The 15697-nt window shown below is 44.9% G+C and overlaps 1 protein-coding gene across 1 annotated transcript in view; it reads left to right on the plus strand.

Moving 5' to 3' along the window:
• The window catches only part of OXCT1 (3-oxoacid CoA-transferase 1), a 57550-nt gene extending 50744 nt beyond the window's left edge, over nt 1-6806 (plus strand). Inside the window, exons 15-17 of the mRNA XM_069963107.1 lie at nt 1864-1944; nt 4613-4714; nt 6617-6806. Of these exons, the coding sequence (XP_069819208.1) occupies nt 1864-1944; nt 4613-4714; nt 6617-6658 (225 nt within the window). The 3' untranslated portion in view covers nt 6659-6806. The remainder of the gene's footprint in view (nt 1-1863; nt 1945-4612; nt 4715-6616) is intronic.
• Nucleotides 6807-15697: the final 8891 nt, after the last annotated feature.

Raw genomic sequence — 15697 nt, forward strand, 5'->3', positions numbered from 1 at the left:
GCCCACTGTGCACGTCCTGGATCTGCTCACATTTTGCTGGGTAAGCAGCCCTGTGACAGGGGTTATACTCCTCCTCCTGTACAAGGCCGTATCACCACAGAGCCAGGGACAGATGGTAACATAGTAATGTGATTTAGACCGATGTAATGCCTCCCGCACCTGTGTGTCCATCACATGACCGGGACTGATTTAACGAGCCCCGCACCTGTGTGTCCATCACATGACCGGGACTGATTTAACAAGCCCCGCACCTGTGTGTCCATCACATGACCAGGACTGATGTAACGAGCCCCGCACCTGTGTGTCCATCACATAACCAGGATTGATGTAACGATCCCCGCACCTGTGTGTCCATCACATGACCAGGACTGATGTAACAAGCCCGCACCTGTGTCCATCACATGACCAGGACTGATGTAACGAGCCCTGCACCTGTGTCCATCACATGACCAGGATTGATGTAACGAGCCCCGCACCTGTGTGTCCATCACATGACCAGGACTGATGTAACGAGCCCCGCACCTGTGTGTCCATCACATGACCAGGATTGATGTAACGAGCCCCGCACCTGTGTGTCCATCACATGACCAGGACTAATGTAACGAGCCCCGCACCTGTGTCCATCACATGACCAGGACTAATGTAACGAGCCCCGCACCTGTGTGTCCAATGTTCTATAGCCTCAAAAAATAGCTGAAACTGTAACATTCCTTTAAATGTTCATTGTTACATGTAATGGTATAGCTGTAGTTATAAATTGTTAATTGTACTCTTCTCAGCATAGGACCCCCCCTATAGACTGTATGTATAGAGCCCTGACATATTGCTGCCCCTGTGTGTGAGTTCTTTGTCCCGATGATTGATGGCCGGTAATTGTTCAGGACGTAGCGGATTAGTTATTGATCGTCACTTTATGGCTAGTGACGGCTGCGTCCGTCTATCACCGGTACAGATGGGATTAGACCCCCCGCATGTTGCTGTTTAATCTAGAATTACGTCTCATCCAGCAGGTTATATGATTTATTGCGAATAATCGATCGGACAGGCACTCCGTAAATGGCAGCAACTAACATGAAGGTCAAGAACATTGGCATTTTATTACAGGATCCATAAAGATCTATAGATTAAGTTACACATGGATTTAGCAGAGTGGAGTTTATTTGATGTAGAGGAGCTGAGTTTGTCACTCAGGGTTATATAGGCTCTTGGGGGCTCCATAGTCATAGAATATTGCTGGGGTAGCACTGTGATATACTCAGTGTCTCTGTGGTCACACTGTACATAGCTACTCCTGCTCTCAGCTGAGAAGTGATACAATTGTATCCAGTCTAGACAATGCTCTGTGAGCTCTACAGCCTGGACCCCAGACTGATACATTGTACATAGCTAGTCCTGCTCTCAGCTGAGAAGTGATACAATTGTATCCAGTCTAGACAATGCTCTGTGAGCTCTACAGCCTGGACTCCAGACTGATACATTGTACATAGCTTGTCCTGCTCTCAGCTGAGAAGTGATACAATTGTATCCAGTCTAGACAATGCTCTGTGAGCTCTACAGCCTGGACTCCAGACTGATACATTGTACATAGCTTGTCCTGCTCTCCCATCTTTCCCAGACCCCTATAATGGTAAATCTCAGTTCTGCTCATACTTCCCTCCCTCCCAGTCTCTTCAGTGACGCACAGTTCAGTCATGACGTTGGTTTCCAGTCCTGATGATGTGGTGGAGGATGTAGTCATCTTTTCCAGAACAGGATGATATGTATATCTGGCAGTATACATCATTTGGGGGTTGGGGTATTTTTACTTTGCCATTGTCTATGTTGCTCTCATACAGTAACGTGTTCTTTTGTGCTTCTTTATAGGGAGGAACACACAAGATTCTGGACCAATGTAACTTACCCCTTACTGGCAAACAGTGTGTGGACCGCATCATCACAGAGAAGGTAAAAACGCGTCGCTATTCTGCTGTACTTGTGACCCCTTTAAAATTAGGGATGTGTTCTCAGCCAAAGCTGTATGTTGGGTGAACCCACCACTCTAGGGCCCCCATACAGCTTAGATATTTATTATTGTTGTTATTATTATTATCATTATTCTGCCAACCATCTGATGACATAGGGTCCTGACTCATACAGTAAGTTCTCATAGGGGCCTTATTACATGGGATGACGCATTGGTTATAACTAGGACTGATCTTGTAGGGTATTACAGTCCTGGCGGATGACACAGTCCCTGGAATATTCATAGATCTATGTCTTATTCATCTTGGAAGGATCAGTAGATTTGGATGTCAGGTGAACGCTTGGTTGGCCAGCTGCTATCACATGTGTATGGCAGCTTTATGTGTTTGACCACACAGACCGCAAATGGCTCGGCCTCCTTTCTGCAGGTATAGAGAAATGTAACTGGATGGGTTCATTGTAGTAGACAATTGGCCGATCAGCTGGTCTTATGTAATCTGTATGGCCAGCTATTGGGGCATATAGCATAGAGGGGATATCATCTAAACTTGTATGAGAATACAAACTCGCAGCAGTATTGATATTCCGCTGCAAGTATGTAAGTTAACCCCCGCCGGCCAAAGCATACTGTACCTGCTCCGGCTTGCTTTCCGGGGCTCCCGGTGTCTACATGTCCCACTCAGCTAATCATTGGCTGCGGCAGGGGAAGCGCAATGATTGGCTGAGCGGGACTTTATGCTGGGAACCCCCGAAGCAAGCCGGAGCAGGGAGCAGGTACAGTATGCTCCAGCCAGCGGGGGTTAACTTACATACTTGCAGCGGAATGTCAGTCCTGCTGCGAGTATGTATTCTCATAGAAAATACAAGGCAATAAATCCGCAGCGGATCAGTTACCGTATATTTCGGGTGTATAAGACAACTTTTTAACCCTGAAAAATCTTCTTAGATTTCGGGAGTCATCTTATACGCCGAGTATGGTCGCCCCATACGGTGGGGGAGTTAAAAAATGGCCCCATCCCCACCATATGGGGCGACCACTACAAAAAAAAACCCCAAACTGTTAACTCACCTGAGGCCCGTTCCCGGCCTCCACACGCCTCCTGTCCCGTTCCCGGTGCAGGCAGCATGACGTACACGAACTGCGCCGGGGATCTCCGAAGCTGTCCCGAGCAGCAGAGCGTCTCATTGGAGAGCTTCGGAAGAATGACAGAGGCTCCGGAAGTACCCGAAGCAGGGCTGCGGTCAGGCAGGGGTTAACATTTTCCGGCTTATAAGGCGAACCCCAGACAATCTTCTTGAAAGTCAGGGGTCGTCTTGTACGCCCAGTCGCCTTATACGCCGGAAAATACGGTACAGTATGTATCAGTTTTTAAAAATAATTAATGGAAAAACGGATACATTTGTGTGTAATTATTTTTTTCCATTTTTACTTTCATTATAATACACAAAAATATAGACAATCAAATTTTTGTGCATTTGTACCTTTTTATAATGAAAGTCAGTGGAAAAACAGATGCATACAAATGTGTCCGTTTTTCCATCCATTTTGTGTAAAAACGGATTGCAAAAACATTGTAAAAGAGATGGCTATGGCTGGGTTGACTTAGGGCGATATTGTTCTATTCCGCTGATTATCCATTGGGTCCTATTACACAGGGCGATTGAAGAGGGCCTTGGCCGTAAAGGGGTTGTCCAGCGAAAATCTTTTTCTTTCAAGTGAACTGGTATCAGAAAGTTATATAGATTTGTAATTTACTTCTATTTAAAAATCTTAAGTTTTCCTGTGCTTATCAGCTGCTGTATGTCCTGCAGGAAATGTTGTTTTCTTTCCAGTCTGACACAGTGCTCTCTGCTGCCACCTCTGGCCATGTCAGGAACTGTCCAGAGCAGGAGAATTTTTTATGGAGATTTGTTGCTGCTCTGGACAGTTCCTGTCTTAGGCTTCGGCTTTGGCTGCCCAGGCACGATGGGAATTGTAGTTTTGCAACAGCTGGAGGGCAGAAGGTTCCCCACCCCTGCATTATATGGATATAATCTCCGCTTCCCCTGCGATTACAGGTGCCCTAATGCCTCATATATCACAAATGTTAAAAAAAAATACATCCACATTTTTTTTCCCTCTCTTTATAGGTTTATTTCTAAACACTTTGGGGGAGATTTATCAAACATGGTGGAGATTTATCAAACATGGTGTAAAGTGAAACTGGCTCAGTTGCCCCTAGCAACCAATCAGATTCCACCTTTCATTCCTCACAGACTCTTTGGAAAATGAAAGGTGGAATCTGATTGGTTGCTAGGGGCAACTGAGACCGTTTCACTTTACACCATGATTGATAAATCTGCCCCTTTAAGCGTTAAATTGACTGGAAGTGCACCAACTTATCTAAATAAGTGATAGACTTTGAAGTTGTGCGGCGTGCAGTATGTGGCGATTGCTTCAGTGTGTGTGGCGGAGGATGTGCTGCATGTTAATGGCTTGATGTCTCTGTATTCCTCCGCTCTCCAGTCCAGTAGTGAGGATGATGAGCTCATTACGGTGTTACAGGATGGGGGGGGGGGGGCGTCTGCCGTGTACAGATGCCGGCACCTGCTGTATATGTGTAGATGTGCTTCCCGTAATAACCTGCCGTTTACTCCCGGTGTGTAATAGGCCGTCTTTGACGTGGACAAAAAGAAGGGTCTGACTCTGATCGAGGTGGTGGAGGGGCTCTCTGTAGACGATATAAAGAAATGTACAGGCGCTGACTTTGTGGTGAGTAGCTAAGATTGCGGCATTTTCTTATTTTTTAATCTTCAATGTGTTTCAGTCCTAGCGAACTTCCAGACTCTATTGTACAATCTTTTTTTTGTGGATATGATACTTTTTCCTGTTTATTACAGGGTATACCAGTCTATGAGCCCTAGAAGGCAGATGGCCATGGCAGGTCTGGGAGCTTTGTTAGTTATCTATATAGGAATCCCCCCAGCATGGAGCGCCCTCCTCTGACAAACTGTATACGTGCCTTGGTGGATTCTGTTACGTTCTGAAACATCTATACTATATGGGCAAAATTGTTGGCCTATCCCATTTTGTATCTGTAGACATTAACAATCTCTGACCTTGGTGTCTGATACGGTTGGGGTCAGGACTCCCCCATGTCTTTATGGACCTCACCGCATGCACTGGGGGCACTCATGGGGGAGCAGAAAAGCAGCAAACCCAAACTACATATGACAGTTGTCGACAATGTTTTGGCGCTGAAAGATTAAGATTTCCCTTCCCTAGGCCGACCCCTGAGGAAACTCACGTAGTATTATCCTCCTCCACCATACTGTACAGCTACAGTGTGATCCATCACTACACATGTCTCCTCTGCCCCAGAGTCTAGTGGTGGTGGCTTTACACCCCTCCATCTGACGCCTGGCATTGTGCTTGGTGAAGTAAGGCTTGCATACAGCTGCTCAGCCATGAAGCTCCTGTCAGGCAGTCTTTGTGCTGATACCAGATGAGGTTCTCTGCAGTTATGGAGTCAGCAGTGTTGGTGACTTTTATGCACTATGGTCCCCAGCACTCGGTGACTTCTCTCTAGTCCCCACTTCTCTATGATACATCACAGCTGACGGGGGAAGATCCAGGAGGGAAAACATCTCAGAAACTGACTTGTTAAAGGGGTGGCTCCATTTACAGCACTGCCATGGTATCAGTCTATAGGACGACCCACTAATATGTGTAAAGGAGACTGCATTGGTTGTGGTCGGCTATTATACATCCGTGGTACTACATTAGACGCCTTAATCCACTGATTACTCTCTGGAGCCCAATACTTTTTCTCCATATAGTGTAAGTCATTCTGTATGAAAAGGTTGATGCCTCTACGTGTTTCTGTCCTGCGGTATCTTCAGAGATAGATACAAACTGGCAAGAAAAAGTTACACTTGGCATCAGTTTAATTTTACATGACTGGTACCGCCGCTCCACCACCGCTGTTTACATCGCTCCTGGTGACTGTCATTGCCGGAACCTTTAAAATCTTTCACACTTTTCTATGCATGACATTTAAAAGGTATTTTATGTCATATAAGGAGAAAGAAGTGTCTGGCTGCACCTTCATCTATGATTTGTCAGGTCAGATCCTCACAGCTCAATGGTGAACCTGGTCCCCAGGCTTATACATGACATGGCTGTCATCTACCGGTAGATTGCCAGCCCCCCCCCCCCCCCCCCCTCCATCTCCACATCTGAGAGCGATCACCAGTGTGGAGCACTGTGCACATTACTCAGTAGACAGGACTAGCTATGTACAATGTATCAGTCTGGGGTTCAGGCTGTAGAGCTCACAGAGCATTGTCTAGACTGGATGCAATTGTATCACTTCTCAGCTGAGAGCAGGACTAGCTATGTACAATGTATCAGTCTGGGGTCCAGGTTGTAGAGCTCACAGAGCATTGTCTAGACTGGATACACTTGTATCACTTCTCAGCTGGGAGCAGGACTAGCTACAATGTACTTAGTTTCAGTTCTTTACCATTTACAATATACATTCAGAGATGGATACAAACTAGCAAGAAAAAGTTATATAGTGTGTGTGTATAGAACCAGAAAAGGATTTAGAACATTAAAATTCAGGTTTCCTAAGTCGGAAAAATTTATATTTCTTTGGCTCTTTGTTTCCAGGTGTCGCCAGACCTGAAGCCTTTGCAGCAAATCAGCAACTAAAGATTTTATAAATGTATTCAGTGGCGGCAAAACATCCTGAGCCTGTGAGATGATGGTCATCTACCAACCAGGACCTGTTTTCTAACATTGGTTGTTACATTGGGGCTGGGGGGATGGGATTTAATAAAAAAAAAATTGTTTTAATTAACCCTTGTGTAATCTTGTATTTTTATGAACCCTTTGAACTGAATGGGTTTAGGGCTCATTCACACATATCAGACACCTATATGGGAGCAGCAGACTTCAGGCGCAGGTGCAATGTGAAGGCCTGGGGGCTCTAAAATGTCTACCTGCCTGGCATCCCTTATAAAAACCAGTGTCTTATAGGAGTGTCTTTATGACCAGACAGACACCAGGCATTGCAGGCATTTATAGTTGCAGACTAACAGGTTTCCATCCCCTTTTTACTGGATGTTTCTCCTTGACTGAAACATTCTCTTTACAACCCCAACCTCCTGTGAAATCCTGGGCCTGGAATATGGGAGCGCTTATGACCAGGCCTCAGTGTCACATTTCACAGTGTAAAATCACATTGGATGAGCTTCATAATCAGACTACAGAGTTCGTAGTCTGTATCCATGGAAACCCTTTTGTCTGCATAGAATCCTAATACTTTGCTACTTCAACATTCCCTTGCAGCATGAGATCACATATAAAAGGGTAGCATAGATGTAGCATAACTTTCTATTAGATCTAGCAAGTTGTCAGGTATATTTGATGGAGATTATATATATATATATATATATATATATATATATATATATATATATATATATATATATATATATACATACATACAGTGGTGCCTTTGATTAGGAGCATAATTCGTTCCAGGACTTTGCTTGCAATCCAAATCCAAATCTTAAACCAAAGCAAATTTTCACATAAGAAATCACTGATATGCAAACAATTGATTCCACACCCCAAAAATGAATTATTTTTTTTTCTGGAAAAAATGAAGAACAGATGAAACGAACAATGAGAAACAGCTGAATATGTGATATTATAAGTTACTGTACTGCAATCAGCATGTGGAGTATAATGTATAGTAAGTGCATAAACCTGAAAAACTGCAGCAGTTTGTAGATACAGGATGGAACTGCAGATCCTCATAATGCAGTAGCATAGTACAACAGGCTAGAATAGAGAAGCAGGGTTGCTGTCAGAGGTCAGTGTGTTCACATGACAGCAATGCGGAAGGGGGTGTGTTCAGCATGGACCATTCAGGAAGTGAGAATGACAGAACTGTGCAGGAGGACAGTGACAGAAACTTCTCTATACAGCAGTGTGAATGGCTGAGTAAGTTTAGGCAAATTAGAGCAGCAGTGTGTATAGCTGAGTGTGAGTGCAGGCACATTACAGCAGGAATGAAGAGGATGGGAAACACAAGGGCTGACACAGATTGCAGGAAGCATGGAGGAATGAGCAGGACATATGTGGGCACATAAATGCAGCACACTTTGTCTGTGCAGAGAGGGGTTACAGTCCTGTCCCCTGAATGAAGGGGTTACAGTCCTGCCCCAGCCTGAGGTGGATCTGCTATGATTTGGAAGGTGAGGAAGACTTTCAGGGTCAGAGTACAGGGCTGTAGACCTCCTTATGCAGGCCATGCCCCTCCTCTACTCGCCTTCCCACCCAGCACAGGGAGCTCATAAAGTGTCACTGTCATTAAAAAAAATATATATTTTTAGTTTTTGCAGAAATCAATAGTACAGGCGATTTTAAGAAACTTTGCAATAGGTTAGCCGAAAAAGGCATTTTTATCTTTATTATTTATTATCTTTATTATTCTCTATGAAGAGGGAAGAGATGAGGCAGCAAAACAGGACAACAAAGAGTTAATTTACAGCTACCTCACCGGCTATCTTCTCTGACAGTCAGCACTGCACTCTCCGACCTCTGAATATCTCTTTGACACAGTTCCACACTATATAATCCTTTGTTCTCTGCTTTTTGCTGCAGAATAATCTCCCTCCTCCCCCCTCCCCTCTCCATAGCACAGACAGCTGAGATTTCCTGATTCTGAGCAGAGGATGACCGAAAGGAGAGGAGGTGGGACCTGGGAAAAGGCTTTTTTACATGCAGATAATGGCATATTTGCCTAATAAACCCAATTACAAAGTTTATCAAATTGCCTGGACTATTGACTTCTGCAAAAAAAAAAAAAAAAAATGTAACGACAGTGACACTTTAAGCCAAAACAATGCTCTTAAACCAAGTTACAATTTTGGAAAACTGTGAGCTTTTCTTGTAAAACGCTCTTAATCCAAGTTAATCTTAAACCAAGGTACCACTGTATATATAAAACACGCATACACACATACAGTGATACCTTGGTTCTCAAACTGTTCTGAATCAAAGAGTTCAGTTCTCAAACAGCATTTTCAAGGAAGGTTTGCTTTGGTTCCACAAGCCAGAGCGGTCCCTACAGTGGTCAAGCTGGTCCCTGGCGTATGCCAGGTCCCTTGTTGGAGGACTCACAATTAGTCCGTGTCCGGCGTAGTCTGAAGTGTGATAGTGAACAGACGCACATGGGAAGCAAGAGCACTCTCTTCTTAAAAGCAGCCCTTCTATACACTATGCAGTGCTGAATGCACATTTGGAGAGGACAGTCAGGGATTATCCCAACCCATGCCAAGAACCATTCTTAAAGTGCAGGACAGTATCCTGAAGAAATAGGAACTGATCTGTATGGAGCAAAGTTGCTAGAAGCCTATGTACTCTATTTCGCAGCGCGGGTGTCACCAGGTAACCTTGGCCACTCTGCTCATCCCAGGTAACAAGGTCTGGGGCTTGTGTCACCCTCTAGAACGGGTTGCCCGACACTGAGGGGCAATAGGTGGTGCAAAGACCAAAAGAGTCAAAACATGGGCACGTGAAAGTATTCTTTCTACTTTCAAGTATTTCTATCCATTCTACTTCTCAAGTTCCAGCAGAGCACAGTACTACTTTGGATTGGGACTCTCTCGACATTCTCCTCTCTACTTTTTCTGAACTTCTACCTCTCAGCATGCAACTCAGTCAGCCAGGCAGTACTCTCTTTTAAGCTCCCAGATCTGGTTACTAAAGTCCAAGGTATCTTATCAAGCCAAAATCCTATTGTGTATCACTGTATCAAGCATTCCTGCAGTAAAGAACCCAAGGGACCCCCAAATAGCCCAGTAGGTTACTGACCACAGGGCAAAAAGTATAGCCCGCCTCACTAAACTAAAAGGTGTGCCATTATACCTTTGTGCCCAACCACTGGCGTCAAGACAGCCTAACACCTGGCTGAGCTATTCCCCGACCAACCACTACTGCAGTGGAGTCACACTTCACCATCTGCCAGGTGCCCGCTCGTGCCTCCCAGCGGGGCATCACCACACCTGCTGCCACAAATGGCTGTCTTGGAAACTGCAGTTACATATCACAAGCGCTTCTGCATTTAGTATTGGCAATGCTTGGTCTCCCTTGATGTCTATTCTAATACATGTTAAAAAGATGCCCCAAGTGTAACGTGCACGTGTAAATTAGACCCCCGGACTATTCATTGCATCCTTTTTATATATCCTTTTAGTGCTATAAACAAGTAGGAATTAATTGTGTGCTTTTGTGGCAGGAGTAGCAGAGCTGAGTTTGTCATTGTCTCTAATTCTTGATGCTGACAAATTCCCCCTTCTACATTTGCACAATGATTCTTTTGTCTGGATATACTCTAGTGCGGGTGTAGACTGCTGCCCATCACGGGGATGCTGAATGGTACGGCCCAGTTCAGAGATGCAGATCTATCTACGTGTTCTGGAAAACAAAGCCGCTCAATGTCGCACAAGGTCACCTTCCTCCTCCCCCCTCTTTAATTCCTAAGTGGAGATGCAGTGATCTATAGGACAAGGTGATCTCTAAATAGCAGCCAGCAGGTGACCACACGATGCCGAGCGGAGGCATTAAAATAACCCGCCTTGTGCCTCGCCTGGTCTATTGAGTCTATTTGCAGGATAATGATTCCGTCATTCCTGTTTAAGTACCAGATAACAATATATGTATTGGAAGGCGAGCGGAAGCTGCAGACATCAGCCAGGAGGTTGTGGGAATACTTCATCGGATGTGGCCCATTCCTGATAGTAGGGTGACGGATCTGCTTTATTAATATTGATGTTCAAAGGAAGAAAGATGGACTGTAGCTCTATATACTAAAAAATATAGTGTGTAAGTATAGATTGTCCAGCATTCTGATCCAATAGCCTTGAATGTGTGAACGTATTGGGAAATTGCAACCTTAGCCCCTACTATAAAGCCTTGTGCACACTATCGACATGCTGGGAACTGTAGTTTTTGGACCATCTGGAGAGCCACAGGTTAGGGATCACTGCTTTACAGGGTCCTTACAACTAAAGCCGTATTTGTCACTAGACTAGGTCAAGTACCTATTGTGACATCCTGTAGGGGGCAGCACCAGGAATTGGTAATTAAGGTCGAGTTTGAATTTTAAATACGGCCTACAACACTATAATATATAGCTCTGCTGTAGGAGTGAATGTTTCTACAGAGAGAATAGCTACATCAATCACACCTGTCAGAAGGTGACAGAAAAATTCCTCTAAACCATTTATTAAACTGCACTACTCAAAGAATTCTTAAGGGTCCTCTTCGTGAATACAGGCCAGAACTCCGCAATAGAGATCCCAGGTCAGAGCCAGATCACAAAGCGGACCCCTCTAAGCAGAGACGCCGGACCAGGCACCTAAAAGAATACACACTCAAGACCTCATCAAATAAATACAGATTAAAGACCCGACCCAAATAGTTACAGACCTCAGATTAACAACCCCCCCCCCAACCGCCACGCAGACTCTAAACAAGATCGCCTAAACTAATACAGACCCCGGACCTCTTTGCACCCCAGACCAGATCCCCTAAATTAATAAAGATTCTATATCAGACCCCTTAACTAATACAGACCCCAGACCAGAACTCTAAACTGATAAAGGCCTCAAACCAGACCCTAAACTAATACAAACCCTAGACTAGATCCCTAAACTAATACAGACCCCAGACCAGATCCCCTTAACTAATACAGACCCCAGACCAGATACCCTAAACCAATATAGACACCAGACCAGACCCCTAAACTAATACAGACCCCACACCAGACCTCTAAACTGATAAAGGCCTCAAACCAGACCCTAAATTAATACAAACCCTAGACCAGATCCCTAAACTAATACAGACCCCAGACCAGACCCGTAAACTAATACAGACACCAGACCAGACCCCTAAACTAATACAGATACCAGACCAGATACCCTAAACCAATACAGACACCAGACCCCTAAACTAATACAGACCCCTAAACCATTACAGACACCAGACCAGACCCCTAAACCATTACAGACACCAGACCAGACCCCTAAACCAATACAGACACCAGACCCCCTTCACACCAATCCTCCACAATAGCTCAGACACTGTGCTCTCCTGTCTTGTTCTGGCATTGCAGTGATCACTTGACTGGCGGTGCATTCTGTAGTACCAGGTCTTGTCTGAGGGCAAAGGTGGCCAGGTTTTAATAAAAAAAAGTCCACATCCTAGAGGCCTATACTGGCCTCAAAAAAATAAATAAATATATGACAGTGGTGGGGGATCATGCAGTCCTCCAGCCATTGCAAAACTACAATTCCCATCATGCCTAGACAGCCAAATCCAGAGGGCCTCAGGTTCCCCACCACCCTCATTAAAGCTGGCTGACAACCACTGCTTTCCCAGGATGGACTTCCCCTTTAAGAAAACGAAATACCTAATAATAAAATCTCACCTACTAGAATAAAATCCGAAATTTCATTGCTGTCAGTCACAGCTAAAAGTGAATCATATCAGTGACCAATCCTCGGCCTGCGCCTCTCGCTCTTCGTGTCTATTTCCATCGCTGACAGGAGCTGACATTTAAGCTGGGTCAAAAAATTGGCTGCAGATATTCTTATTCAGCTCATTAGAATCTTCTGAACGGGAATGGCTGACATTGTAGGCCCAAACCATGGCTGCGATGTGACAGCTGAAGGCTACACATTTGAGAGAAAACTATTTGAAATGATTGTCCTCATTATTGCAGATGGTTCGCTGTTTATACCTCGTAGGAGTTTTGGGATTTTAGTTCAGGGTATTTGTAAAACTTGACATTCTGGTTTAAAGCGGCAGCACAAGTAATGAGCTAAATTGTGGAGATCACTGTTACTTTTCTTCGTTCATATTACAAAAAAAAAAAAGTATTTTCTGTGCACAGAAAAGGTCCTGTTCACTTGAATGGGAGCTGAGCTGCAGTTACAAGTCACCACCACTACACCGACTAACTGCTTCCAGCCCCATTCCCTGTGTAGGGCAGTGCAATCCTATTGATAGCTCATTAGTCTACTTTGGCTGGAAGACCCCTTTAAGTCACAGGCGCAGGGAGAGAAGAGCTCATTTGCGCACTTCTCTCACCCACTTGTTCTAGCAATTTGTTGTTTTGATAAGTTTTTTTTAAAGTAACAAACACTTCAATAGGTTTATCCAGGATTAGAAAAAAAACAGCTATTTTCCTCATCCCCTGTCCTCAGGTTGTGTGGGGTATTACAATTTTGCTCCATTCACTTAAATGGAACTGAGCTGCAAAACCCGCACCTAACCTGAGAATAAGAGTGGTGCTTAGCCTGAATAAGTCCAAAACCTGGTGCGTACTGTAGCTGAATGGGGGGAAGAAGTAACATTGACCCTTGGTGCTTACGGAGGCCGATAGTAAGTTGAGCTTTTCAGACTTCACATTATAGATTTATAATGTCCTAGTTCTTGTATTCCATCTACCAGTTGTCATGGTGCTGTGAACAACCAGCCCTTTTCTAACCTCTAAGTATGGGGTACTGTAAGTTTGCTTGTGACCACACTGATAAAGTGAAACAGTAGTGAAAGGTTCATGTTTTCATATGCCCATGTAAGGATGAGGGATGCCTTGGTCACATGATGAAAATTTCCTAGCTAAGCATTTCTTGCAGAATTCTCTAGAACTAGGGAACAATACCTTGTCCAACCTCTTAACCCAATAGAGGTAGACCCAAACCAGTCTAAGTCTAGCTTTAGCAAGAGCAAAATCTTGGGCTGTTCCTGCTATGCATACATTGAACTAGAAATAATCCTGACTTGAATCTGGTCCAGATTTCCAAACTACTATAAGCCGGTGTCTTTTTCCACTTCACGCAGTGAGGATAAAGTACCACTCTTGAAAGAAATCTGTAGGCTCCCCTACACCCCCCCCCCATACACACCAAACTGCTGGTACTGTTGTGTTGGTGTCCTTGGGTCAAAATAGCTTCTGGTGCTGTCCATTTCAAAAAGTAAATATTTTTTAATCCGGAGTAGCGGTGTCAATGAGGCGGGGCCTAGAGTTTCTGTGCCCCTGGTGGGCAGTAAGAAGAAAGAAGCTAAGAAGCTGCAGGCCTAGGGCATGGACGTTTTAGGCCCCACTTCATTGGCACCACTTCTCCGGATTAAAAGATCCTTTTTCATGAAATGGACGGCACCAGGAGCTATTTGGACCCTAGGCCCAATGGAATGACTGTGGTGACATAACAGTACTGCTGGTTTAGGGGTTGGACGGAGGAGCCTACAGATTCACTTTAAAGGGATACATCAGGATAGCTACACCACCCTGCCAGGTGACATATTAGAAGGATACTACTCTCAATAAGCCCACACTACAACACTTTTTATGCTGCATCCTCTGTAAGATAATATGGCGGCATTGGCCCTGCATGGGCAGGGATTGGGCGAAAAATATAGTCTTTTAAAGTTGGGAGAAATGGGTTCTGCAACGCAAATATTATAAAAATATTCAGCCTACACATTGCAGATGGCAGATATCAGCTTGTTTCGCATGGTTCTCGGGCTGAGCAGAGGCAACAGATTGGATGTTGTAAGTTCTTATTTGCCGCTTTAGCCGACAAACACAAGATGTTCTGCAAGTTTAGAGACAGCAAATGAAACTTCAGATTTCCTCTTCCTACAGAATTCCATATGTATGGACATCTGCTGCGTTCACATAGATCGCATAGAAAATACACAGGACTGACAGTGACAGAGTGATCGACATGTGAGATAAAGTTTCATTCCCATGTGATAGAAAGACAATGGCAATCTGTTTTGCCACCAAAACAAAGGAGAAGGAGAAGCCCCTGGAAGATGGTGATGATGGTGGTGGGTGGGTGGTGGTTGCACTCAAAATGTACCTGAATACCTTGATCTCTTATTTGCTTTATACTTGCCTAGGTCTTAACTGAAAACTTCAAGTGAAGGCAACACTGGAAATAATCCAGCTCTACCGCTTCCCCTATAAAGTGATGCTGTCCCCCCATTTGGGGACAGCTGTGGTAATGCCAGCTCAAAGGCCACTATGCGTCCCGTAAAGTGGCCCCCCCTTCCAATTCATTTCTTCATGAACCAATTCATTAACTGATTTGAAGACTGGAGAAGGAGCAATTTAATAGGTGTGAATGGGTGCCACAGCAGCAGAGCGGCACAAGCCACATGGTGTGCAGGCATCCCCCTGCTGTGAGGCACAACAGTGTTGCAGGCAGTCCCTGAAAATAAGGAGCAGGAGAAGAGGAGGGTAGTGTTGAGCAGATTTGGCAAACTAATTGGGTTCAATGTTCTCTGAACCTAAACACTTGGCATTTGACTCGTGCTGCCTGAAGAAGATGGATGCAGCCCTAGGGAGACCTGGAAAACATCGACACAGCCATAGGCCATAGGCTGTATCCTTGTTTTTTTGGCAGCCCTGAGTAGGGATGGTCCGAACCCTCCGAGGTTCGGGTTCGTATGAACCCGAACGCTCGGCAGCAGATTCCTGCTGTCTGCCCGCTCCGTGGAGCTGGTGGATACAGCGGGAGGACCGCCTGGAAAACTGGGATACAGCCTATGGCTATGGCTGTATCCCAGTTTTCCAGGCGGTCCTCCTGCTGGATCCGCCCGCTGCACGGAGCGGGCAGACAGCGGGAATCATTACCGAGAGTTCGGGTTCGTACGAACCCGAACCAA

This window comes from Dendropsophus ebraccatus, chromosome 3, assembly GCF_027789765.1.
Source record: "Dendropsophus ebraccatus isolate aDenEbr1 chromosome 3, aDenEbr1.pat, whole genome shotgun sequence".
Lineage (NCBI taxonomy): Eukaryota > Metazoa > Chordata > Amphibia > Anura > Hylidae > Dendropsophus > Dendropsophus ebraccatus.